General features: G+C 43.2%; 1 protein-coding gene across 1 annotated transcript in view; it reads left to right on the top strand.

Annotated features, from left to right (window-relative positions):
- Positions 1-23,723, top strand: part of abca4a (ATP-binding cassette, sub-family A (ABC1), member 4a) — a 78,870-nt gene extending 55,147 nt beyond the window's left edge. Inside the window, exons 32-50 of the mRNA XM_072678677.1 lie at positions 1,557-1,651; positions 1,766-1,798; positions 1,923-2,028; positions 4,724-4,798; positions 4,897-5,066; positions 6,337-6,514; positions 8,129-8,244; positions 10,297-10,444; positions 10,708-10,831; positions 14,571-14,700; positions 14,826-14,946; positions 16,311-16,373; positions 16,457-16,563; positions 16,816-16,957; positions 18,351-18,485; positions 18,816-18,919; positions 19,938-20,030; positions 21,584-21,833; positions 23,610-23,723. Coding sequence (XP_072534778.1) covers positions 1,557-1,651; positions 1,766-1,798; positions 1,923-2,028; positions 4,724-4,798; positions 4,897-5,066; positions 6,337-6,514; positions 8,129-8,244; positions 10,297-10,444; positions 10,708-10,831; positions 14,571-14,700; positions 14,826-14,946; positions 16,311-16,373; positions 16,457-16,563; positions 16,816-16,957; positions 18,351-18,485; positions 18,816-18,919; positions 19,938-20,030; positions 21,584-21,833; positions 23,610-23,723 — 2,304 coding nt within the window. The remainder of the gene's footprint in view (positions 1-1,556; positions 1,652-1,765; positions 1,799-1,922; positions 2,029-4,723; positions 4,799-4,896; positions 5,067-6,336; positions 6,515-8,128; positions 8,245-10,296; positions 10,445-10,707; positions 10,832-14,570; positions 14,701-14,825; positions 14,947-16,310; positions 16,374-16,456; positions 16,564-16,815; positions 16,958-18,350; positions 18,486-18,815; positions 18,920-19,937; positions 20,031-21,583; positions 21,834-23,609) is intronic.
- The last annotated feature ends 1,769 nt before the right edge of the window (positions 23,724-25,492 follow it).

Below are 25,492 nucleotides of genomic sequence, written 5' to 3'. Positions count from 1 at the left end.
TGTTTAGATGACACAAGGAGGCAGTGCATCACACCATTTATGTGTATGTCTCAGAAAGGGACTATCAGCTTAGTGCATCCGCTGAACATTAGTTCTTGCAGGGCAAGGCTGGCAGACTTACTGCTCTCCTCCCCATGTACAGTGTGAGGAGTCTGGCTGGCTGTTTCGACACCTTAAAGATCTTGAAGATCTGCAGAAGGCATAAAGATGATTAATTTTTATATTTTAATCTTTGACAGTTTTTAAATAACAGGAAATAAATTAGACTCAAAGCAAAAGTTTAGTAACACCCTCTTTGGCGAGCATCACAGCTTGTAAACCTTCTTTTGTAGCTGCTCAGAAGAGTCATTGGGCCCTATTATTTTAGCCATCTTCAGGCGCCATAAAATAATATCATGCAGCTTAATTTTAGTGGGTGTGTCAGTGTGTCTTTGCTATGGTAACGACGGGAGAAGTTCGCCTTGCTTGGCTCAAATTGCTCAAAAATCATGTACTGAGTCTCATCCATGAATCATGGGTGTGTTTTGTTTTGGCCGTAACGTGCAGTAATAAACCAATCAGCGTGTCTCTCACTGCCGTTACCTTTAAGAGCCAGGTGCGGTCAGACTGACCTTGGCGGGTTGCTATTTCAGTGGTGTAAAGCATGGGGGGCGGGGTGTTTGAGCACCGGGCTGCACGCGCCTGTGTTGACAATTCACTGCCGAGACTGTTGAGGAACGTCTGTCTGGGCTGTTTTCAGTCAGTGGAGCTCCTGATGTGTTTTCCGCTGCCGAGATGCACAGCAATACTCCAGAAACTGACCTGAACACCCCTCATTTCGAGACCACCACGCCCATCAGCGTAGAGATATTCACAAGCAGCGCTGCTGTTTAAACGACGCAGGACGAAGCCGTGAAAATAGACTGTTGGAGGGGTGTAAGATAGCAACGAGCATCGGGAGTAAGATTCCTTTCAGTTCTGTTTTGAGGGGATTCGGGGGGAAAAGTTACACCCTTTTTTCTCCAAACATACCTTTGCTCACTCTGGCCGAAAAATTCTATTTTACTTTAACGTCAGTTCCAGATTGCATCAGGCTTGTTTAGATTTCTAGAGCTTTCTAGAGCTTCTGTGAGCAGTTCTCTTGGAAAGTCTTCTTGGCCTCCACTGTTCCTGATAACGGACATTTTTCATTAACTCTACCTGAAAGTGCTCTGCCTTCTCCTGCTTTGTGGCCCATGTGTGCTGCTGAATTGTGGGGACACAGTTTGAGGAGTCAGAGTTTTTTATGATCATCTGGCCTTTCCTAACGAGAACTGTGAAAATGCAGGTCACAGCTTCTCTCAAATCTCATAGGGTGCCTAAACTTTTGCACTGTGCTCCTTTCCTTTTGATTTCTTTAAAATTGTGCTTAAAAAGTTCTAGAAAGACATTTTGAAGATCACTTACAGAAATGCTGACCTAGGTTGCCCAAACTTTTGCATGACAGTGTTTGTGTGTCCATTTGTCCATTTGTTACATATCCTTATGTAATATGTATGTGTGTGTGTGTGTGTGTGTGTGTGTGTGTTATTATGCAGAGGATTCAGTCTACTGGTGATGTTGTGATAGATTTGACTGGGAGGAACATTTCTGACTATTTGGTGAAGACCTACCCTACCCTCATCAGAACGAGGTAACCGCTCTGTCCTCTAACACACAATACACACCATGTCCTGAGTGAATCGTTCCTGACTCATGACTCCTGACTCATTTGACTGATTTGTTCTTGTGTTGTTGTTTTTTTCAGTTTAAAGAGTAAATACTGGGTGAATGAACAGAGGTATTCTCATCTTCTATATCCTCAGACATCTATAAATGCTACAGTGTCTCCCTCTAGTGGTCAGAACTGTATGCAGTGAGGGTGGGCGATGAGGGTCTCGCTGACCGCTGTGTTTCTGTTACAGGTACGGAGGCATTTCTGTAGGCGGCCGGCTGCCCGTCGTGGGTGTGAGTCCCAAAACGATTCAGGACACTGCAGACCAATTAGGACGACTACTTAATATCACAGGGGTCAGTGTCTGCTTTGTGTTTCAGAATGGGGTTTCGAGTGGACATGGTCACAGATAAGGTCAGGAGTGTGTCGGGGTACGAACATTTGTACATGTTTATACAGCAGTGGAATATAGACCAGGTCAACACAGCAGACTTTAACTTTAGATATTTTTATTATTTTTAATGTTTTAAAAGTAAGTTCATGTAATAAGTAGGGACTAATCGCAGAATTGTATTAAGTTAATCACAATTAATCACATTTTTTTTTAAATTGGTGTATATGTTATAGAAAATAAGGATTTTTAAGAGAAATGTTACAATTAAAAATGGTGAATGTGTTAAAAACTGCTGGAGAAAAACTGTATTTAGTTCTATTCACTTAATTCCCTTTTAATCTTGTCCGTAATTGTTTAAAATTTTTTTTAACATTTTTAAATTTATTTTTCTTGCCATTTTTTACCTGTAATTTTTTTAACCTAAAAAAAAATACTTGTTTTTACCTGAATATTTTAAACAGAATTATTACATTTTTATATTATATATGTATATAGAATTATATATTTATTTTGTAACTAGCAATTACAAAATTGATACTGTTCTTTTTTTTTTTTTTTACCTTGAACTGAGCTTAGGATGTTCCCTGTACTTTCGATGTTCCACCGCTTCGCCACGTCCATAAATTGTTTGACACAGGTCATGAGCGTTAAAGCATGTGAAGGAAGTCGCCACTGTTCCTCAGGTATAATGAGCTGTAACTCTAAAAGAGACAGCTGTCGTTACCCAGTGACGTCCAATAATCACCCGTAAGAGCAATAATAGCGGCTGTGTTCCAAACATTTACAGCATTTAGCAGACGCTCTTATCCAGAGAGACTTACAGAAGTGCTTTGCTATTTACTTAAGAAGAACCTCAGCTAGTTTGAAAAGGCTAAAATTCAAAGATCCTCTAATCTTAGACTCTACTAAACACAAGTCAATATGGAGACCATAATACTCTTCTCTTCGCCTGAGGACTCTCAGAAGAGGAGGGTCTTCAGTCTGGGTCTGAAGACAGCGAGTGTTGGACTCTGCTGTTCGGACACCCAGGGGAAGTTTGTCCACCACTTCGGTGCAGGACAGTAAAAAGTCTGGACGCTCGTCTTCCGTGGATCTTAAAGGATGGCGGGTCGAGCCGAGCCGTACTTGAAGCTGGAAGGGCTCTTGATGCAGATCGGCTTTTGACCATCGCCATCAAGTACGGAGGGGCTGGCTGGTCCAGTCTTGGCTTTGTAGGCCAGAGTCAGGGGTCTGAATCTGATGACCTGGGCAGCAGCTACAGGAAGCTAAAGTGATGAGAGAACACATCAGCAGAGGAGGAGCTGAACATGGCTGAACTTAGGAACATTGAAGACCCTGAGCTAGTTTTGCCCCCTCCGTTTCAGGTAGCTGATGAATCCTGTTGACGATAGTTGACCCATGTGGTTTTTCAGGCTGGACAGTAACTGCACACAGTCTTAGTTTTAATCAAGTGAGCCTTTCTCCATCACCCACCTTCTCCTGAACCCGTGATGAGAGATGCTGTGCTTGTTGTGTAAAGCCTCAACGTTAACGGCACTATTTTTTAAAAAATCGCGTTAAATTGAGATTATGTAAATTCGTTATTAACTTCAGCAGCCCTGATAATAACAACAATCATCTAGTGAGTAAAAAAGACCACCTTTACACTTCAGGACAACAGTAGGGTGCACATTTTCAATAATAAGAAGAAGTAGTGGTGCGCTGTTCTACTAAAAAAGTCATCAGAAGAGTCGCAAGCTAGCAATTTTCCAATTCTCCCGACCTGCAAATCATTGAGAATGTGTGGATAGAGCTCAGAAGAGCAGAGCAAATGAAACACTGAAGATAAAAAGAGGAGGAGCTTCTACAGCAGGATGACGAATCCGCAACGGACGTCCCGAAGAGGATCTAGCTGAAGGCTTTGCCACAGCCCTCTCAGTCCCCCTGACCGTGTAGGTGGTCCTTAGAGGTCCCAAACGAGAACATACTGGCTGTGATACTATGCAGGGCATCTAAACTTTTGCTTTGGGCCTTTTCCTGTTTTGCTTTCTTCCCTTTTGGAAATCACGTTTTTTTTTTCCAGGGGTACCCAAACTTTTGCATGCCACTGTAGCATGAAAGTAGACATTAACACTGTTCATTTACATTACTATTACATACAAATTACTATTGATCCTTTATCAGGAGATCATTTGCTCTGTTAGTGTGTCCAAATGTTTGTAGACACCCCTCCTACTAATGAACGCCTAGTAGAAGTACTGCCAATAGAATAGGACTCTCTGCAGGAGCAGATAAACATCATAAACCTATTGGCACCATGTCTCCTAATGCCAGGCTTGGGCTATAGAGGGGTGTATATAAAGCCCCCCCAGCAGCATTGAGCTGTGGGGGAACTGTGTTCTCTGGAATGATGGTAGTGGAGCTCCATCCAGTACTTTTGGATGGGATGAGTTGGGGAGTGGTGATCATCATCATCCACCGTCCTGCCCTCACTAATGCACTAATGTCTCTGAATGCAATCAAATCCTCACAGCAATGCTCCACCAATGCTGCCCTGGACAGTAGAGACAGTTACTCCAACAAAATCAGCCGAATCAGCTATTTTTAATACCCTTGATTTCAGAAGAAGCAGGTGTCCCAATACTTTTGTCCCTCTACTTTTTTGTGTTTGTTTGTAGGGAAAACACCTAAAACTTGCTCTGAGGGATGTTGGCACATTTCTAAGATACATGGAAACTGAATTTAATGTTAAGGTAATTTTTGATATGTAAATGAGCAATACCCTGTCCTCACTTTGATGTGTGTTTATGTTAGATGTATTATTAATAAACTCATTTATTTCTCTTTAAAGGTTTGGTATAACAATAAAGGCTGGCACGCCATGCCGGCCTTCCTGAACGTGGCCAACAACGCCATCCTCAGGGCCTACCTCCCCGCTCATGCCAACCCCAGCGAGTACGGCGTCACTGTGATCAATCACCCGCTCAACCTTACCAAAGAGCAGCTATCCGAGGTCACCGTGTATGTGCCTTAAACCTGAGTTTTTCCCAGAGCAGCTCTGGGCACAGTGTGCGGCGTGATGATTGATAGGGTGTTCATGAGCTTGCTGATGTGTGTTGAAGCACGCTTTAACTCTGGGCTCGAATCTGAAACGACAGTCCTGGAGGGCCGCAGTGCAGTGCTGATGAGTCCGCTGTTTCCCCGCCTGGGACGACCTGATTCGGCTCATCGGCTAACTAGCCAAATTACCATGAGTCAAAGCAGGAGTTTAGAGGAGAGAGAACACTGAGGCAAGCTGTGGCCCTGAACACCTGGATTTGTAGAAGGCCTATTGCAGATCCTAATACATGTGTGGTATACATTAGACTTTCCTACCTGCACATTTTTAAAACTTAAAAACAATGTCGACCTGCAATCTTTTACCTGTAATTTTATTTATTTATTTTTTTGATACTTTTTTTTTTTTTAATGATATTTTTCTTTTTACCTGTACATTTCTTTTACATAAGAATATATATATTTTTACTTGTTTTTACCTGAATATTTTTAACAGAATTATTTTATTGAATTTTGTAACTAGCAATTTTTAACTACAGTTTTTTTACCTGGGACTTTTTTTTTTTTTTTTTACTTTTTTAACATAATATTTTGCCTCTTTCTTTATTCTTTATTCTTTATTTTGCCCTTTATTTTTCTTGCCATTTGTACCTGTACATTTCTTTTACCTTTTGAATATTTTCTAACAGAATTATTTAATAACATTTTTTGAACTAGCAATTTTTTACTTTTACTTTCAGAACTTTTTTTACTTGGAACTTTTTTTATTTTATTTTTTGAATGTATTTTTTCGCCTGTTATTTTTCTTGCCATTTTTACCTGTACATTTATTTGACCTAAATAATATATATATATATATATATATATATATATATATATATATATATATATATATATATATTTTTTTTTTTATACCGGTATATTTTGTTACAAAATTTATTTTAACTAGCAATTCTTATGAGAATTATTTTCTAATATCGTATAACTTTATTTGTCTGCAAATGTATTTAGTTGTTTTTTACCTTTATTTTAAATGTTTAGCCATTTTCTCCTGTTTCTCCTTCTCGCTGTTTTAACTGAATTTAAGCTAAATTTGACCTTTTACCGCATTTTTATCTGCATTTTAAATTCTTTGTAAAAATAAAATCTTATATATATCACTCTTACTGTAGACACTCCCCTTTGAGTTATTAATGAACTAAAGCTGTATTGTTGTTTTCTGTTGTGTTCTCAGTCTGACCACCTCAGTGGATGCAGTGGTGGCCATGTGTGTGATCTTTGCCATGTCCTTCGTGCCAGCCAGCTTTGTGCTCTACCTGATCCAGGAGAGGGTGACTCAGGCCAAGCACCTGCAGTTTGTGAGTGGGGTCAGTCCCCTGATCTACTGGACTGCCAACTTCCTCTGGGACATGGTCAGTATATAATCCAAAACCTGTATTTTTACACAAGTTCTGTGTTCTTCACCACCCGACCTCTGCACTTCCACTCACTGGCCACTTTATTAGAAACGGCTGCCTTTAGCAAATGTCACTTCCCTGCTGTGCCTGTGCACTTACACTAAACTCTGCAAACCGAAGAAAGTTCATTAGAACGTTTTGGCTGCAGTGAGCAACGATATGTTTGAGAACAAAGAGAGCAAAGTTCATGAAAAGAAGTCCTCTCCAACAATCAAACATCAATCATGCTTTGGGATTGTGTTGCAGCCAGTGGCAGTGCCAGTGTTTTTTACCTAGGAATTTTTACATGTATTTTTTTTACCTGGAGCTTTTTTTTTAACCTGTTTTCCCTGCAGTTTAACGTATCATTTTTTGTTTGTTTTTTTTTTCTTGCCATTTTTTTACTTGTAATTTTTTTTACCTCAAATTGTGTCATTTTTTGTTGTTTTTACCTGAATATTTATGTTTCTTTTTTTATTGATTTTTACTTTTACTTACAACTGTTTTGATTTGTTTACCTTTCTTTTAAATGTTTAACCCTTTCCATTTTCATATTTTTATTCTTCTTTTCCATGTTTCTTTAGCTGTGGATTTCTATCTGCATTTTTAGCTACATTTGGCCTGTATTTCTATTTATTATATATTTATAATATTATTTTTACCTGCATTTTAAATCATTTTTAAAATGCATTACTTTCCTACAAGTCCTACAAGATTGTGTTGCAGCCAGTGGCAGATTTTTTTTTAACATGCAATTACATGTGTTTTTTTTACCTGTTTTTCCTGCAGATTTTTAGCTGTAATTTGTTTGTCTTTTTACAATTCTTTTTTTGTTTTTTGCTTGCAGTTCTTATAAGATTTGTATTTGCCTGAAACATTTACTTTTCTGAAAAGGTTTTTGACTTTTTTCCCTTTCTTTTAAATGAAAGCAAAGATATGTTTGAGAAGAAAAAGAGAGCAAGTTCATGAAAAGAAGTCCTCTCCAACTGTTAAACACTGGGCTGGATCGATCATGCTTTGGGATTGTGTTGCAGCCAGTGGCAGAGTTTTTTTTACATGCAATTGTGTGTTTTTTTTTTACATGGAACTTTTTTTTTACATGGGCTGGATCAATCATTGATTACATAGGCCAGATCGATGGTATTTTGGGATTGTGTTGCAGCCAGTGGACAAGGAACATTTCACTGCTAGAGGGATTCAATTCAATTAAGTACCAGCAAATTCTGGAAGCAAACATCAAACATCTCACCATCTGTTAAAAAAAAAAAAAAAAAAAAAAAAGCTGATAAACGGTTCTAAACACACCTCAAACTGAAGCTTTTGTCACGACCCCCACCATCTCTTGACTTAAGCATTATTGAAAGACCCAATAATCTCATAGAACTGGAGGCCTTCTGAAGGCAAAATGGGCTGAAAGACTCTTTGCTGCTACAAAAAAAGTGTCTACAAGCTGTGATACTTACTAAAGGGGGTGTAATTGCCCTGATCATGCAGGGTACCCAAACTTTTGCTTCCGATTCCCCCCCCTTTTTTGTTATCTAGCTGATAATCATGCTTACTTTGTACCTTTCATATACCCTCTCCTGTCAGATCAGCTACTCCATCAGCGCCGCCCTGGTCGTGGAGATTTTTATCAACTTTGATAAGAAGTGCTACACCTCCCCTGCCAACCTGCATGCACTGATAGCTCTGCTGATGCTGTACGGGTAAGGAGAGCCATTGCGGAGCTTCCTGTCTGAACAGTCTGCTTATGCATCCCACTCTAAATAGCCTTCCCGAGTTTGTTTAGGCATGTCACGGGAGGTCTTTGCGGCTCTTGGAGAAAGATGAATAGCTTGGAGCGGAACACAGTGGAAGGTCTGGCTGGGCAGGGAGTGATTTGTCAGTGTCTGCTTTAGACTGGGTGTTTTTTTTTCTCCAAAGCAGACACAACCCCCCCCCCCCCCACACACACACACACACACCTCCCCCTGTCCCCCCTTCATCCTCCTCTTTGACCTCCCCAAATCCCATCAGCTCAGAACAGGAGGCGTAAAGGTGTGGTAGCAGCGGCTGTGCTCTCAAATCACCTGGCTTTCTCCACTGAAGCTAAACTTGTTACTGTGGAGTGCTGTCAGAAAATAGAAATGTGGAAGGGGGCGGGAGGGGAGGGTGTGTGTGGGGGGGGGGGTTGTTTGAGAGACACTTCTAGAGAAAAGGGAAAAAAGGGAGTACAGTAAATTTGGATAAACCTCTGTATTTTTGGAGTGTAATTCACTTTCACTCCACTGCTGTAAATCCAAATCCTGCATTGAGCGCACCCTCATGGACAGCTAGCTGTACACATGCATTTCTGGACAAGCTGACATGCAATTATGTGTGTTTTTACCTGGAACATTTCTTTTACCTGTTTTCCCTTGCAGTCTTTTTTTCTTGCCATTTTTTACTTGTAAATTTCTTTTACCTAAAATTGTCTCATTTTTAAATTGTTTTTACCTGATTTTTTAAACGTTATATATTTATTTCTTTTTTGCTTCCAATTCTTATGAGATTTGTATTTACCTTAAACATTTACTTATCTGAAAAGGTTTTTGACTTTTTCCCCTTTCTTTTAAATGTTTACCCTTTCCATTTTTCCTTATATTTTTTACTTCTTTACCTGTTTTTTCAGTTGCAGATTTTTATCTGCAAGCTACAGTACATGGACACCTACCTGTACACATGCATTTCTGGACAAGCTGACATGCAATTATGTGTTTGTTTGTTTTTTTACCTGGAACTGTTTTTATCTGTTTCCCTGCAGATTTTAGCTATATTTTTGTTGTCTTGTTTTCTTACCATTTTTTACCTGTACATTTCTTTTCCCTTAACTTGTCTAATTTTTAAAAAGTTTTTGCCTTTTTTTTGTTTACTTGTTTTTTATTTATTTCTTTTTTGCTCGCAATTCTTATGATCTTACATGGACACCTACCTGTACACATGCATTTCTGGACAAGCTGACATGCAATTATGTGTTTTTTTTTATCTGTTTTCCCTGCAGATTTTTAGCTAAAAAAGATTTTTTGAAAAGGTTTTTGACTTTTTCCCCTTTCTTCTAAATGTTTAACCTTTTCCTTTTTTCCTCCATATATTTATACTTTTTTACCTGTTTCTGTACCTGAGATAAGCTCCAGAAGCTTGATCTGAAGGTAGAGAAGCATGTGGACTGAGGCGGTAGAGTAATACTACAGGATTTTACACTAATATGTAACTCTATGGGTTACGCAGTGTTACCTCCTAAGTACAGTATTACCTTATAAGTACCTTTAAAGCTCAACTTTAAAGTAGCTTTATGTGAGAATTGGTATTTTTTTGCTCCTGGGCTCCCCCTACAGTTTTTGGAGTGTCATTGACTTTCACTCCACTGCTGTAAATCCAAATCCTGCATTAAGCGCACCCTCATGGACAGCTAGCTGTACACATGCATTTCTGGACAAGCTGAGAGAAGCTCCAGAGGCTTGATCTGAAGGTAGAGAAGCATGTGGGCTGAGGCGATAGAGTAACACTACAGGATTTTACACTAATATGACTCTATGGGTTAACTTATAAGTACCTCCTATAGGACATACTGACAAGGCTATGTCTACGCGTGGGTCTTGGCAACCCCTGATGTAGGCCATGACCTCTAAATCCAGTTACCCAGTCAAACCCACAAACTGCATTATTACTGAACCATCTCTATACAGATCTGGACTGTGCATCAAACATGCTCAGCTTTTCTCTTCGTCTCCTCCCCGCAGCTGGTCCGTCACGCCGATGATGTATCCCATGTCTTATGTGTTCAGCGTCCCCAGCACGGCCTACGTGTCTCTGTCCTGCCTCAATCTGTTTATTGGGATCAACAGCAGCGCTATCACCTTCATTCTGGACCTGTTCGACAGCACAACTGTGAGAGGATACTTCACCTTTGGGTTTTCAGCATGCAGGCTAAGAGCCAGCGCTGGGCTAAATCTCAGCGCCAGCAGGGCTTCTCTGTTGGAAATCCTTTTAGAGTACGGCTAGGCTTAATCTGTGCCTGGCAAACCTGCCTTCCACTTGTTAAAGGCAAAAGGCAATGCAGGAAGCGTAATCAGTGCATACTCACTCTCTCTCTCTGTGTCTATCTGTCTGTCTGTCCACCACTTTTGTGCTCCCCCCCCGCCTCCTCCCAGACTCTCTATATGTTTAATCAGGTGCTGAAGAAAGTCCTTCTGATCTTCCCTCACTTCTGTCTGGGCCGAGGGCTGATCGACATGGCCATAAACCAGGCTGTGATGGACGTCTATGCACGCTTTGGTGAGTCGCTACTACACGACCTGTTGGATCGCTTGTTGAATGAATATACAGTTAGACCCATAAGTATTTGGACATTGACACTTTGGACAGTGTATGTGATGTTTCCTCCATATACACTGCAAGAAGTTCAGACTTTCAGCTTCATAACCACATTTTGGAAGAAGGACAACGCCCCAATTCCTGGGTGGAGTGGGTGGAGGTGGGTGTGATGTTTGTTTCATGCTTAGATCAGAGGAAAATCGACGCCAAAAGGATTCTTTAGAGTCGGCCCTCCCGTTCCATCTCATTGCATTAGTCATTTAGGAGTTTCAGGTTTCATAAAATCAAAAAGTAATTGGACAGAATAACTCATGGACAAAATCTGGAACCCATGGATATCACTAAATGGTGAATCTCCTCCCTTGATATGGCCTTTGCCAGGCCTTTACTGGAGCCGCCTTGTTCATGGCTCTTTCTGATTCAGATTTGTCTTCAGTAAGTGAAAAGCATCTCATTTATGGATGAGGTCAACCTCATCCTCATCCTGGCCCTAATCCTAATCTTAACCTCAATCCAAAAATTAACCCTGGCTGTAATGCTAAACTTAAACTCAACCCAAAACCTAACTTTAGCCATAATCCTAATCTTATACTCAACCCAAAACTTAACCCTGGCCCTAATCCTAATTTTATACTCAACCCAAAACTTAACCCTGGCCCTAATCCTAATCTTATGCTCAATCCAAAACCTAACTCTAGCCATAATCCTAACCTTATACTCAACCAAAACCTAACCCTGGCCCTAATCCTAATCTTATACTCAACCCAAAACTTAACCCTGGCCCTAATCCTAATCTTATGCTCAACCCAAAACTTAACCCTGGCCCTAATCCTAATCTTATGCTCAACCCAAAACTTAACCCTGGCCCTAATCCTAATCTTATACTCAACCCTAACCCTCATCCTGGCCGTAATCCTAATCTTATACTCAACCCCAAACCTAATCCTAAACCTAGCCCCATAATCTCAGCCTAATCCAGATAGTCTCCAGTTCCAGACTGGTATCAGCAGCAGGTCTACAGCAGCAGCTGGTTGAGGACGGTGAGATGGTCAGTATTAGAGCAGGTGAACGTCTTCAGACCCGAACCTGGACTCTCAGATACAGTGAAGAAGTTCAGTAGACGTCTTCAGTAAAAGTCTCTTGATGATCTGCTGATCTGCTGCTCCATCACTGAGATGTTGAGATGTTACTGGGAGTCTGATCAGTGTTCATTTCCTCTAACATCTCTTGATTATGGATGTTGACAGTGATTCTCCTGGCTCCTTGTTTCTGCCATCATCTATTTTACTTGTTCTCAGTGGTTTTCCAGGTGTGATGGTGCTGCTGATCTCACCAGTGTACTCCTTCTTCTGGAGAAGGCACCAGATTGTTCGTCTAAGCACTTCTGAAGTTCCTGCTCTTACTCTGATTGGTTGGTTTTGTGTTTTCAGTCTAATGATGGCCTCCATCACTTGCATCTAAAACCTTTTTGGACCACATATTAAGAGGTCCCATGCACAGCTGCCAAATGCACATTCAGCACTTGGAATCAACTCCAGACCTTTTATCTCCTTCATTAATCCTGAAATAACAAGGAAACTGGGCTCACTTGGCCATCGAACTGCCCATCAGTCAGTTGCCTAATTACTTCTGAGAACCTTTCATGTAAAAAAAAAAAATGGCTGTAATTCCTAAACAATTGCACAATCAATTTGTCACTGTCCAAATACTTATGAACCCTAATGCATTTTGCCATTGGCACCATGCCGACTAATACCAGGTGTGGGCTAGAAGGGTATAAAGCCCCGCAGCGGTGAGGCGGTGATCATCCAACATCCTGGCCTCACTTATGCTCTGATTGCTGAGTGCAATCAAATCCTCACAGCAAAGCTCCACCTCCTCCAAAATCCAATAGAATGCCTTTTTCTTCCCTTCTTACTCTAACAAAAGCAGAATCAGCTCTTTTTAATAGCTTTGATTTCAAAGGAAACAATGAACGAGAAGCTGGTGTCCCAATACTTTTGTCCATTCATGGAAACTTCACATTAGCATATTATAATTATTCAATACATTTATCTGCAGCCAAATGGCTTTTACATTACTGTAACGATGGATTCCAAACTTTAAACATTGATTCCCACCTTTTGAACTACTGCATACCTCCTCTTTCCCCCTCATCGCCCCTGGCTGGTGTACGGCTGCCGCTAGCAACCCCAGCCCAGCCCCTGGCAGGACCCCCGGGCATCTCGGACGTGTCCCCCAGCTTCAGGCCTTCTCTGCCTCAGGGAAGGAAACAGTGGACAGGCCTATGTCCTCACTAGACAGTGCTTTTGAGGCTCTAGCTGTTCCTAAATAACTTCTGGAGCTCCTTCCGATAAGACCACGCAAAGCCTGTGGCGGTTAATTAGGGACCTGTGTGTGTTTGTGGCATTTATTCCAGAGGCCCGTGGGCATGCGGGTTGCTCAGAATGGCAGTGGCAGTGTGTCTGGTTTTTATGATGAGGGGCTGAGAATAAATATTAATAATATTTGTGTAATATGTTTGCCCTCTACCGTGAAGATGGTCAGTGTCTGTTTTTCAGGGCGTTTTTCTGGCATGGTGTGGGTCCACTTACCCCCTTATCTGACCGATCACCTTTATCCTGGAATGTAATATCTCTGTGGTGATGACAGCGCCCCATCCACTGGGCAGGGCAAAAAAAGAGGGGTCACAGTATGGTTTAATTAGCATAAAAATGATGTGAAAGTGTAAAAACTTAATTGACAAAAGTATTGGGACGCCTGCTCATTCACAAATTCACAGTTTCTTCAGAGAAAGCTGATCCTGCTTTTGATGGAGTAACTGTCTCTACTGTCCAAGGAAGAAGGCCTTCTGCCAGATTTTAGAGCATTGCTGTAAGGATTTGATTGCATTCAGCGACAAATAGACTTCTTAAAGGTTTCAGACTTTAATTAGCTTGTTAGGGCTATTGGTTTGTATGCAGTGGTCATTAGGAAGGGCCTTAGCAGCCATGGTCGTCACAGTCCTCTGACCTAAAAATCATCTTCTAACGAATTGCACCCATTGCTGAGACAGCTTATCTAGACCCTGTACAGAAGTATTGCCAGTAGAATAGGACTCTCTGCAGGAGCAGATGAACATAAACCTATTGGCTCCATGCTTCCTAATAATGCCAGGCGTGGGGGTATAGAGGGGTATAAAGCCCCCCAGCATTGAGCTGTGGAGCAGTGGAAGAACTGTGTTCTCTGGAATGATGCTGGGGTGATGTGTGGTGGTGATCATCCAGCATCCTGATCTCACTGAGTGCAATCAAATCCTCGCAGCAATGCTCCTCCTCCCAACTCCAGTAGAAAGCCTTCTTCCCTGGACAGTAGAGACAGTTACTCCAACAAAAGCAGGATCAGCTCGTTTTAATCCCCTTGACTTCAAGGGGAAACAGAAACTGAAACAGTGAAAGAGCAGGTGTCCCAATACTTTTGTCAATTCATAAAACTTTTACATGCCACTGTATAGCATGGATTAAGCAGTCCCCAGATCTCAACCTAGTGAAATATCTCATGCCTAGCCTACCGAGAATCCTGCGGAGGTGAAAGGCTGTGCGTTGGTAGGGAGCAGCCCCATTCAGCCACGATTGACCAAGCGGTCTCCGGTTCCTGCGCTCACTGTTTCTGTGGACTTGTCCGTCTGCCTGCTCGCTGATCATCCACTGTGCTGTTGTAGGTGAGGATTACAGTCTGGATCCCTTTAGCTGGGAATTCGTGGGGAAGAACGTGGCATTCATGGCTGCAGAGGGATTCATCTACTTTATCCTGAACATCCTCATCCAGTACCGATTCTTCCTGGAGCACTGGTGAGAGTTATTCACCATCATTAGTCATCATCATATTAATCATCATTAATAACATAACCAGTGTGTAATAGGAACGCTTTGAGGTGAATATGAATATCGTCCCTGTTTGTGCACATGGTGAGCAGGATGCCAGAAAGCAAGAAGCCGCTGGTTGTGGACGAGGATCTGGATGTGGCCAAAGAGAGGGAGAGAATCTACAGAGGAGGGAGCAGCGGTGACATCCTGCACATCAGAGACTTATCCAAGGTGCAGCACAGCCCAGCCCCCCCCCCCAACACACACACACACATTAGTGAACTAGGGGCGGTGAGCAAACACACACACACACACACCCAATGTGGTGGGCAGCCAACTCCAGCGCCTTCCAGGGCCTTGGCCTTAACAGCTGAGCCTGGGTATCGAACCCATAACCCTGTCATTAACAGCCCGGAGCGCTAACTGCTGCCCCCACCCAAAAAAAGGGGTCTTCGATATACATACAAACTTGCCAAAGGAGGCAGGAAGCAACAGCACAAGACAAAAAATTGGGAAAGGTCACTTGAAATACGATTAATTGGTATCTTGATGATCCTCGATGATATATAAACTGGACAGGGCTTTTTGGCATCGGTCACAGCTGGTTCTATGATTGAAGAGCTGCAGTGACTGCTGCTAAAACCATATGCAGCTATGTCGGCATTGCAGTATGAGCCCCAATCTGGAGACTTCTGGAGACCCTCTCATAGCTAACATCTCAAAATCCCAAAAAGGTTAAAAGGTTGCCGATTTACCCCCCCATTCGTAGCCCCCCCCCAGCACTAGCAATGCTCCCGGCACTAGGACGGTAAGGACTTAACGCATGTCTCCTCTAATACATGCAAAGCCACCCACAGCCTCCGACCGCCAGGCAGCCGGCACGCTCGGAGGACAGCGCCGGGTCCCCGGCTCCACTGCACCAGCTAACTGACTTTAGGGTGATGTTGGTCAGCACAGGCCTCTGTTAGCTGTCGTATCGGAGCTGGGGAGGACGCCAGCTGTGTTGTGGGCATTGCTAGGGATAGAGAGAGTTCACATGAACGGGAATGGGTAACTGGTAGGAAATTGGGAAAATTTAAAATACGAATAGAATAAATTTGAATAATTTGAATAAATTAAGTAAGGCCACCTGCCAACCTGAGCCATACTGCTTTGCCATCGGCAGCCGAAATCAGAGGGAGCACAACACTGCTGTTCTCTCTCCAATTTCGGCTGCGCCACAGCTCGGGATTCGACCTTGCGACCCCCAGACCAGTGCATTAGACTGCTGAGCGACTCGGAGCTTCTTTATTTTGTAGCTTCATAAAAAAAAATGCAAACTTGCAGATTGAATCTTTAATAAGCTTGTATCTGCCACCAGCTCCTCACCTTTTAAAGCAGCAGTATTCAAGACTTGGTATTCTTCTGCTCCTGGGCTCCTCCTACAGTTGTGTAGTGTAATTCGCTTTTACTCCACGCTGTAAATGCAAATCACTCTTTGAGCGCCCCCTCATGGACAGCTGCTGTACACAGCAGCAGCAACAGAGGGTAGAGAAGCATGTGGACTGAGGCGGTAGAGTAATACCACAGGATTCACGCAGTTCCTCTCTTCTCAGACGTACACTGGGGGCACGAAGCCGGCGGTGGACAGGATCTGTGTGGGAGTGTCTCCAGGAGAGGTAAAGTGGAGCAGTGTTCCTCTACCTGCTATCAGAGGTGCAGGATGTCTTGCAGCCCTAACTGAGGCGTGTTTCTCTGCTAGTGCTTCGGGCTTCTGGGTGTAAACGGCGCTGGGAAAACAACCACGTTCAAGATGCTCACAGGGGACATCGATGTGAGCTCCGGGGAGGCAGCTATCACTGGCTATAGGTACCATCATGTGTAGAAAATGAACTGCTTTAAATGATTTGAGCTTTTTTAGGATCAAATTTGAGAAGAAAAGGCAATGCTGTTAATTGTGAACTAATCTTAATGAATTATTCATGAGTCATGATGGTCAATATTTACAGAGGAGGTGGGGAGTATAGTGCTGTATGTAGAGATGGATTTTATATAGCGAGAGATATGGGGTTATACCAGCCCACACACTACTGATGTACTCTGTCTGTGTGTCTCCTCCAGTATCCTGACAAATATCCTGGATGTGTATCAGAACATGGGTTACTGCCCCCAGTTTGATGCCATAGATGATCTGCTGACTGGCAGAGAACACCTTCATCTCTATGCACGACTCAGAGGAGTCCCGGAGTCTGAGATCAGCAGGGTGACACACACTCTCTCATCAGTAGTGACTGCTCTCTCTCTCTCTCTCTCTCTCTCTCTCTCTTTCTCTCTCTCTCTCTCTCTCTCTCTCTTTCTCTCTCCTTCTCCTTCTTGCTCTCCATCTCCATCTCTCTCCCTCTTATTCTCTCTTCCTTTCTCTCTCCCTCTTTCTCTCTCTCTCTCCCTCTTATTCTCTCTTCCTTTCTCTCTCCCTCTTTCTCTCTCTCTCTCTCCCTCTCTCACTCCTTTTCTCCCTCTCTCGCCCTCTCTCTCTCCTTCTCCTTCTCGCTCTCTCTCTCCCTCTTTCTCTTTCTTACCCTCCATCTTTCTCCCTCTCTCTCCCTCTCTTTCTCCCTCTCTCTCTCCCTCCCTCTCTCTCTCTCTCTCTTTCTCTCTCCCCCCTTTCTCTCTCTCTCTCTCTCTCACACCCTCTCTCCCTCTCTCTCTCTCTAACGCTCTCGCCCTCTCTCTCCTTCTCACTCTCTCCCTCTTTTTCTCTCTTACCCTCTATCTCTCTCTATCTCTCTCTTTTCCTCTCTCTCTCTCTCTCTCTCTCTCTCTCTCTCTTTCTCTCTCTCCCCCCCTCTTTCTCGCTCTCTCTCTCTCTCTCTCTCTCTCTCTCTCTCTCCCTCTCTCTCTCCCCCCCCCCCCCCCCCCCTCTCTCTCTCCTCTGGCTACACTAAGTGTGTACATCATATATCATCGCTGTCCTGCAAAAAACATGTATCTCTTCTTTTTTTCACTTTTTGACAAAATGTGAATATGGGAGTGGTTCAGTGGTCAAATGCACTACCACTGTGGTCTGGGGGTCGTGAGTTTGAATCCCTTTGCTTTGCCATAAGCAGACGGAGTCGGAGAGAGCACAATTGGCCGTGCTTTCTCCGGGTGGGTAGATGGCGCTCTCCCACCTCATCACTCTAAAGCAATGTGGGCCGGCTCAGGCATCTATTTGCTGGTGTGGCTCAGCTACGGACCCATCACTGTGGGTTCAGTCTCTAGCCGCCTAGTGACCAGAGTTTAGGTAGTGTTACGAACGGGTGAGACTAAAAATGACGGTGTGCTCTGGAATGGAACGTTTGGGACGAGTTGAGAAGTTGGGGATGGTGAGGTGGGGTGGTGATCACCTATCCAACACCCTGACTTCCAAAATCTAGTAGAAAGCCTTCTTCCCTGGACAGTAGAGACAGTTACTCCAACAGAAGCAGGACACACTCCTTTTCATATCCTTGATTTTATAAGAAAAAATGAATGAGCAGGTGTCCCAATACTTTTGTCCATATAGTTTATAAATAATCCATACACACTATTCACCTCTCTCACAGTTTCAATCCCTGGCTGCCTTTGACCTATCTCTTTCTCTTTGCCGGCTGTCTCTCTTCTCTGTGCTGGAGTAGGTGGCCGAGTGGGGGATCCAGAAGCTGGGTCTGTCTCAGTATGCAGGTTATGGGGCTGGAACCTACAGCGGGGGGAACAAACGCAAGCTCTCCACTGCAATCGCCATGATCGGCTGCCCTGCTCTCGTACTGCTGGTCAGTGACCTTCTCCTCTCCTCCAAACAGGGGGGTTATGACCGGGGTTCCCAGATCTTCTAATGCCAGGGCCCTCATGTTGAGGTAGATGCAGATGTTTGCCACCCAGCTCCACAGTTTAGATCAGACGAGCTGCTGATCAATGGGTTGATCAATCTGATCAATCAGTTTCTATAATCAGACATTCTGGAGGCTCAGATTCTGCTCTGATTCCAGCTGAGATCTGTCGACTGTTGAAGCATCACAGTACTCTGATGTTGTGTTTCCATTCACACCTATTGCTATTGTCTCTGTGTGCGTTTCTGTATTTGTGTGTGTATCTATGAGCAGGACGAGCCCACCACTGGAATGGACCCCCACTCCCGGCGCTTCCTGTGGAAGTCTATAATGAGTGTGATTCAGGATGGGAGGGCTGTGGTTCTCACGTCTCACAGGTACGCTCTCATCCGAGCTTCAGCTTTACCAGTACAGTTAAACTCCACTTGACTGGTCAGTGAAAGCAGCGACTCGACACTGTGAAGCCCTGAAACCATACAAATCTCAGACACCACATCCCTCTCTCTCTCTCTCCCCTCTCTCTCCTTCTCTCCCTCTCTCTCTCTCTCTCTCTCTCTCCTTCTCTCCCTCTCTCTCTCCTTCTCTCTCCTTCTCTCTCCTTCTCTCCATCTCCTTCTCTCTCCTTCTCTCTCCTTCTCTCCCTCTCTCTCTCTCCCCTCTCTCTCTCTCTCTCTCTCTCCTTCTCTCCCTCTCTCTCTCTCTTTCTCCTTCTCTCCCTCTCTCTCTCTCTCTGCCTCTCTCTCTCTCCCTCTCCATCTCCTTCTCTCCATCTCCTTCTCTCTCCTTCTCTCTCCTTCTCTCTCCTTCTCTCCCTCTCTCTCTCAATCTTCTTCTTTCTCTCTCTCTTTCTCTTACCCTCTATCTCTCTCTCTGCCTCTCTCTCTCTCTCTCTCTCCCTCTTCTTCTCCCCCCTCTCTCCCTCTCTCTTACCCTCTATCTCTATCCTTCTCTCTTGCATCTTTTTCCTCTCTCTTTCTATCTCTCTTTCTCTCTCTCTCTCTCTCTCTCTCTCTCTCTCTCTCTCTCTTTCTCTCTCTCTCTCTCTCTCTCTCTTTCTCTTTCTTACCCTCTATCTCTCTCTCTTCCTACCTCTCCCTCTTTCTCTTTCTTACCCTCCATCTCTCTCTCTCTCTCCCTCTCTCTCTCTCTCTCTCTCTCTCTCTCTCTCCCTCTATCTCTCTCTCTCTCTCTCTTACCCTCTATCTCCCTCTCTCCCTCTCTCTCTCTTACCCTCTATCTCTCTCCCTCTCTCTCTCTCTTACCCTCTATCTCTCTCTCTCCTTCTCTGAATTTTGAGTAAATAGCTAACTGAACTGTTCCTGTAAATGGATGTATTTATTATCAGACTTTTGGGTCTAAAGCTGGACATCTCTCCTCTCTGTTTTATTGGGACAGTATGGAAGAATGCGAGGCCCTCTGCACACGCTTGGCCATTATGGTGAATGGGATCTTCAAGTGTCTGGGGACGATTCAGCACCTCAAATACAAGTATGCATGCACTCTTTCCTCATTTACCACACAGGCAGAACACGTGTGAAGGAAGGCTATTCCGGGTCAGGACGTCCTGCTTAAATGTGACGTGATCAGTGTAGTGACGCTTCCAGTACGGTCAGAATATACAGGACGTATGTATTCAGCTGTGGCAGTGTGCTTTAGAGTGGGATGCTTCAGAGCAGTTGCATACATGATGTCTGTGGTTGGAAAAAAAATCCCACCTTGAGGGGTGTAATGGACCCCTGCATTGAGATTTAAGGTGAGTTAAAGGGGATGTTCGCACAGGATGGCCGGTAAACAGTCAGAGGTGTCAAGTTATGAAGTACAAATACTTCATATTTCCCCCAATTATCTGAACTTTCTCCTCCTTACATGTTAAAAACAGCCTCGTTCCTCCTATTTCATCTCCCTTTGTTTTCATTCCGGCTCGTCATCAATAAAAACCCTCTCCAGATAAATCTCTCCATCCGGAAAGTGAGAGTCTGATCCTGATTGGATGAGAAGTATAAACAGACACCATTCTGACTCCCTATTGGTTTATAAGAGATCCATCACACCTGCACACGTCCCGTCCCTCTCCAGCAGCTCACAGCAGACGTCTGTAGTCTAGTATGAAGACTGTGTCCGTGGCAGAGACTCAAGAGAGCTGCAGTGAAACGTCCCGACTGAGCCCCACATTTACATTCCAATAAAGCTTATTGATCACACGCCTCTGAAGTCTGACTTTCTGCAGCTTTACAGAACTTCTAGACAACGACTCCTCATATTTTCCTCCATGAAGCTCATGTTGATGCTCAGTAGAGCACAGAGACGCTCCTTTAATAGAGCTGATATTACTGAAATGCTTCATTTTCAATGGGCAGATCTGCAGCTGAAACAGGAGCCTAGTGCAGCCCAACATTTTTAACAGCAACATTTTAATAGATCATTCTCCTCATTATGGCTTTTAGAGAAATGGGGTTTTGGGGAGGGGGGGGGGTAGGGCACTATAGACCCCTGTGGCGCGGCCTAAGCTTTCGGCCTTTGTTTTCCTTCCATTACTTTTACTTTTCTACTTGAAGTGGTTCTGAAACCAGTACTTTTACACTTTTACTGGAGTAAAAAGCTTCAGTTGATACTTCAGCTCCTATAGAAGTCTTTTAAACCCTCGTATCTCCACTCAATTCTACCTGAGGAATGGATGTCAATACTTTCGACACCTTTGTTCACTGTAGAGAAACATACTGACTGAACGGGCAGGCCAAAACCCACCAAACCCACCAAATCCACTAAATCCACTCTGATTGACATTTTTAATGCTTTTGTGGCTGATATCTATCAAATTCCAGGAGCAATGTTCCACGGTCTAGTGCACAGCCTTCCCAGAGGAGTATAGGCTGATTCTGCCTGCAGTGAATTGCTGCCTTATCAGTACCTTTGGGGAGCATTATTGGGTGATCAAGTGTCTCAATACTTTTGGACACGTAGTGTGTAACCTATGGGATTGTGTATAGGCTCTGTTGTGTTGTGTAGAGTGGACTGTGCATTGTGTATTCCTGTGGGTTTAGATTTGGTGATGGCTACGTGGTCACCATGAAGATCAGGCCGGCTAAAGCAGGCACGGTGCCAGACCTGAACCCGGCCGAGGCCTTTATGGAGAACACGTTCCCGGGCTGCGTCCAGCGGGAGAAACACTACAACACCCTGCAGTACGAAGTGGCCTCCTCCTCTCTCGCCCGCATTTTCCAGCTAGTCCTGACCAACAAGGAGAAACTCAACATCGAGGATTACTCGGTCACACAGACCACCCTGGACCAGGTGGGTCAACTAACCCCTCTGACCCTAAACTACTCTGGGCTCTGTCTCTGACATCTCTCTGTAGAGACTGCAGTTAACGTCCGGCTTTTACCAAAAATGCTTGGTGTATTTTAGGAACGAGCATTTCAGCCATAACATTAATACCAGCTGACCTCTCTTCATCTACACTGGCTTCTGTCAAGAGCTGGATGTATTAGGCAGCGAGCGCCAAGAACCAAACTGTGATGTTCTAGACGAGTCAGACTGGGTCAGAACATCTCCAAAACATCAGGCATCAGGTCTTGTGGGATGTTCCTGATATGCAGTAGTCAGTACCTACCAGAAGTCTGTAGTAATCTGGCGACAGGGTCATGGGCACTTGAGGCTCATTGATGCTCATGGAAGCCCCACCCACCTCACAACCCACAGGACTTAAAGGATCTGCTGCTGACGCTTTGGTCTTGGTGCCAGAGACCACAGGACGCCTTTAGAGTCCATGCCTCACATGGGGGACCTACTCAGAAATAGGGTAGTGGTGCTAATGTTATGGCTGATCTGTGTATATACAGATATAAAGAGAATGGAGTTCTGATACTTGTCTGTTAACCTGCTGAACAAAACAACACAAAACATTCAAACTAAATTAAAGCCAAATTTTATTACATTTTCCTGGTGACCAATAGTTTTTCCCCCAATCCTGATATAATTTAGCTTATAAAAGGTAATGATCTATCTAATCCTCCCAACTCAATCAATTCAAAAATATATATTATATATATTTATTTATATACAGCGAGTGCCTAATACATATAAATATATGTAATATATATATATATATATATATATATACACCACTGAGATACCATAAGTAAAAGAACCGAAACCTCTAGACAGTTTATTAGGCACACCACACATTTATTCTCCAGCCCAAAAATTCAAGGAGGTGCAGCTAATATTTTAACCCATGATTAATCAGAATTATCACTTCATGTGATTAACGCCATTAAATATTTTAATAGATTGACACCAATCATATATCTATCTATCTATCTATCTATCTATATATACATATATGATTGGTGTCAATGTATTAAAATGCTTTGATCATATATATATATATATATATATATATATATATCCGTGAGGTACATTAATGTGTATCTATGACAATAATCTGGAATAAATTTGATTTGATATCCTTAATATTATTGTGGGTTCATGCTATATATATATATATATATATATATATATATATATATATATATATATATATATATATATATGTGTGTGTGTGTCAGTCTATTTAAAAGCATAAACCCACTCTAATATTAAGGATATTAAATAAAAAAAATCCAGTTTATTGTCATGAATACACACACACACACACACACACACACACACACATATATATATATATATATATATATATATATATAATGCTGTAGAAGGGGTCATCTATTGATGACTGTAAGAAGTGCCTCTTGAGGTCCTGGACATTGATTACAGTGGAGGAGTATCTGTGGACGACTGAAGAGCACACCAGAAATGCTTTCAGTCGTGAACAGGTTTTAAGACACTGCAGCTTAGTTGACTTAATAACATTTATACACATCAATAATGCATCTCACAGAAGTGATAGCCCACCAGGGAGCATCCTCCCCTCACAGCAATTTGTTTCCATGTTGTCTTTTTTGAAGGCTTTGATTGCGTTTCCTGAAAGGTTCGGTTTCCCCCGTCATTGTGTGAAATCCTGCCGTTCAGCCGGCTTCACTGTCTTGTGTTTTGTCTTGTCTCCAGGTATTTGTGAACTTTGCCAAGCAGCAGTCTGGAGAAGAAGATGCCATAGTGCTTCACCCAAGAGCTGCGGGGGCCAGATGGAACCGAGTCATGCCTGAGAAAGTGACCACCTGAGAAGTCCTGAGGCTTCATGCTGCATTTGCTGAAAACTTATCTTGCTTGGCCTTCCGTAGTGATGCAACCTGAGCTGCAGCTGAATAGACGTACAAGATACAAGGTAGCCTGCCAAATATAGCAGCACTTTATTGGACCGATTTTTTTTTTTTTTTTTACCAATATATTTTTATATCAAACAGTGCAATAGATTATTGCAAATGCTCCAGCGGTTATGAAATGCATATTGCATTAAGTGGCATTTTGCAAACCACTGATGAATGTTTCATTTTCTGCCAATGTAGATTAGAAGAACGCTTAGTTTTCTAATCTGCTGCATTACCTCTCATTACCTCTGAATGACTGAATGCTGAAAATATAGGTCCTGATCATCAGGTTTTGTATGTAGAAATAACGTATAACTTTTCATATTTACAAATATTCTAAAACTGGAGAAGGAGGAAGGGTTTCGATAAGATCAGCGCAAAAGTAAAGAGTACCTTGACTGGATAAACTGGCTGAAAACACAGCCGTTAAAATTTCATGGCTGTGAACATTAATCAATAACACAAATTGTACACATGTCAATTCTCTGCTAGATTTCTGCATTCAATGGTTAAGGTCAAAAACGGTCATTGAGAGTGGGTGGTTTGGTGGGTTTGCTGTAGAGTGCTCCGCTGTAGAGAAACGTACCCAGTCAGAACTGTTCACAGTGCTGGTGAAGGGCATCAGATGCCCAAGCCTCTAAAAGCTCCCCCAGTTATTAGGACAAGACGACCATCTTCACCATTAGTGTTGGACACAGATGGAATTTGGCCTCTAACCCATCTGTGCATCTGGGCAGTGGTGGCTCAGTGGTTAGAGCTCTGGGCTATTGATGACAGGATTGTTCAGGGTTCGATACCCTGGCTCGACAAGCTGGGTGAAGCAACCCTTCACCCACTCTGCTCATAGTACAGTGACAAATACCTGCATCTTTACCTTTACACATGTGCCCAGAGCGTTGGGCAACCTGGCCTTGCTCAAGGGCCCAACAGTGGCAGCTTGCCAAGCCCGGGTATCGAACCCACAACCTTGTCATCAACAGCCCGGAGCTCTAACCACTGAGCCACCACATGTGTCTATGACCTCCCCTTCAAACTTGTCCTCCATCATTCCTTGCTCCACATATTCAGCTACCACAAAGCAGAAGCCACCCGAACCCCAGCCCAAAACTCCTCTGTGGGAGTCCCCACCCACCATCTCTCACAGTCTTCTCTCAAATCATCATAAACTGAAGGAAGACATGGTCCGAACTAGCAAAGAAAAGCTTCCAACTCTGTCCTGTTCCAAGCCCCAATCCACACAATCAGAAAGCCGAAGCTCAGTGGCATGAACCCTATAGCATTTACAGGGGATGGGACAATCAGGGTGTAGTGAGGAAAATAGTCAGATTCGCCACTGCTATCCCATAATCAACATTCCATATAGAGCTCAGAAGACTCGTGTAGCTTCACTGGTGGGTTTGGGTTTTTAGTAAATAACGTGGCTATAGTTGTATTGTATGTGTTTTAGTCAATGGTGACACCAGGCTCAGTAAACCACCACTGTAAAGAAGGAAGCTGGGAAGTTTCTCTACAGTAAACTGATTCACAGAAAAGCAGAAAATCCGTGCAATTTCCTCTTAACAGCTCAGAATCTGTCAAATAACGGTCGGACGACAGTGAAGCCCAGCTACAAGTGTTAGTGTTGTTTTCTCACATGAAGCAAAACCACAGAATTCAGCACTCAAATGAAATCTACCTCTCAGT

Source organism: Salminus brasiliensis, chromosome 5 (genome assembly GCF_030463535.1).
Source record: "Salminus brasiliensis chromosome 5, fSalBra1.hap2, whole genome shotgun sequence".
Lineage (NCBI taxonomy): Eukaryota > Metazoa > Chordata > Actinopteri > Characiformes > Bryconidae > Salminus > Salminus brasiliensis.
The sequence above is the reverse complement of the archived record's forward strand: the minus strand, read 5'-3'. Positions and strand labels throughout refer to the sequence as shown.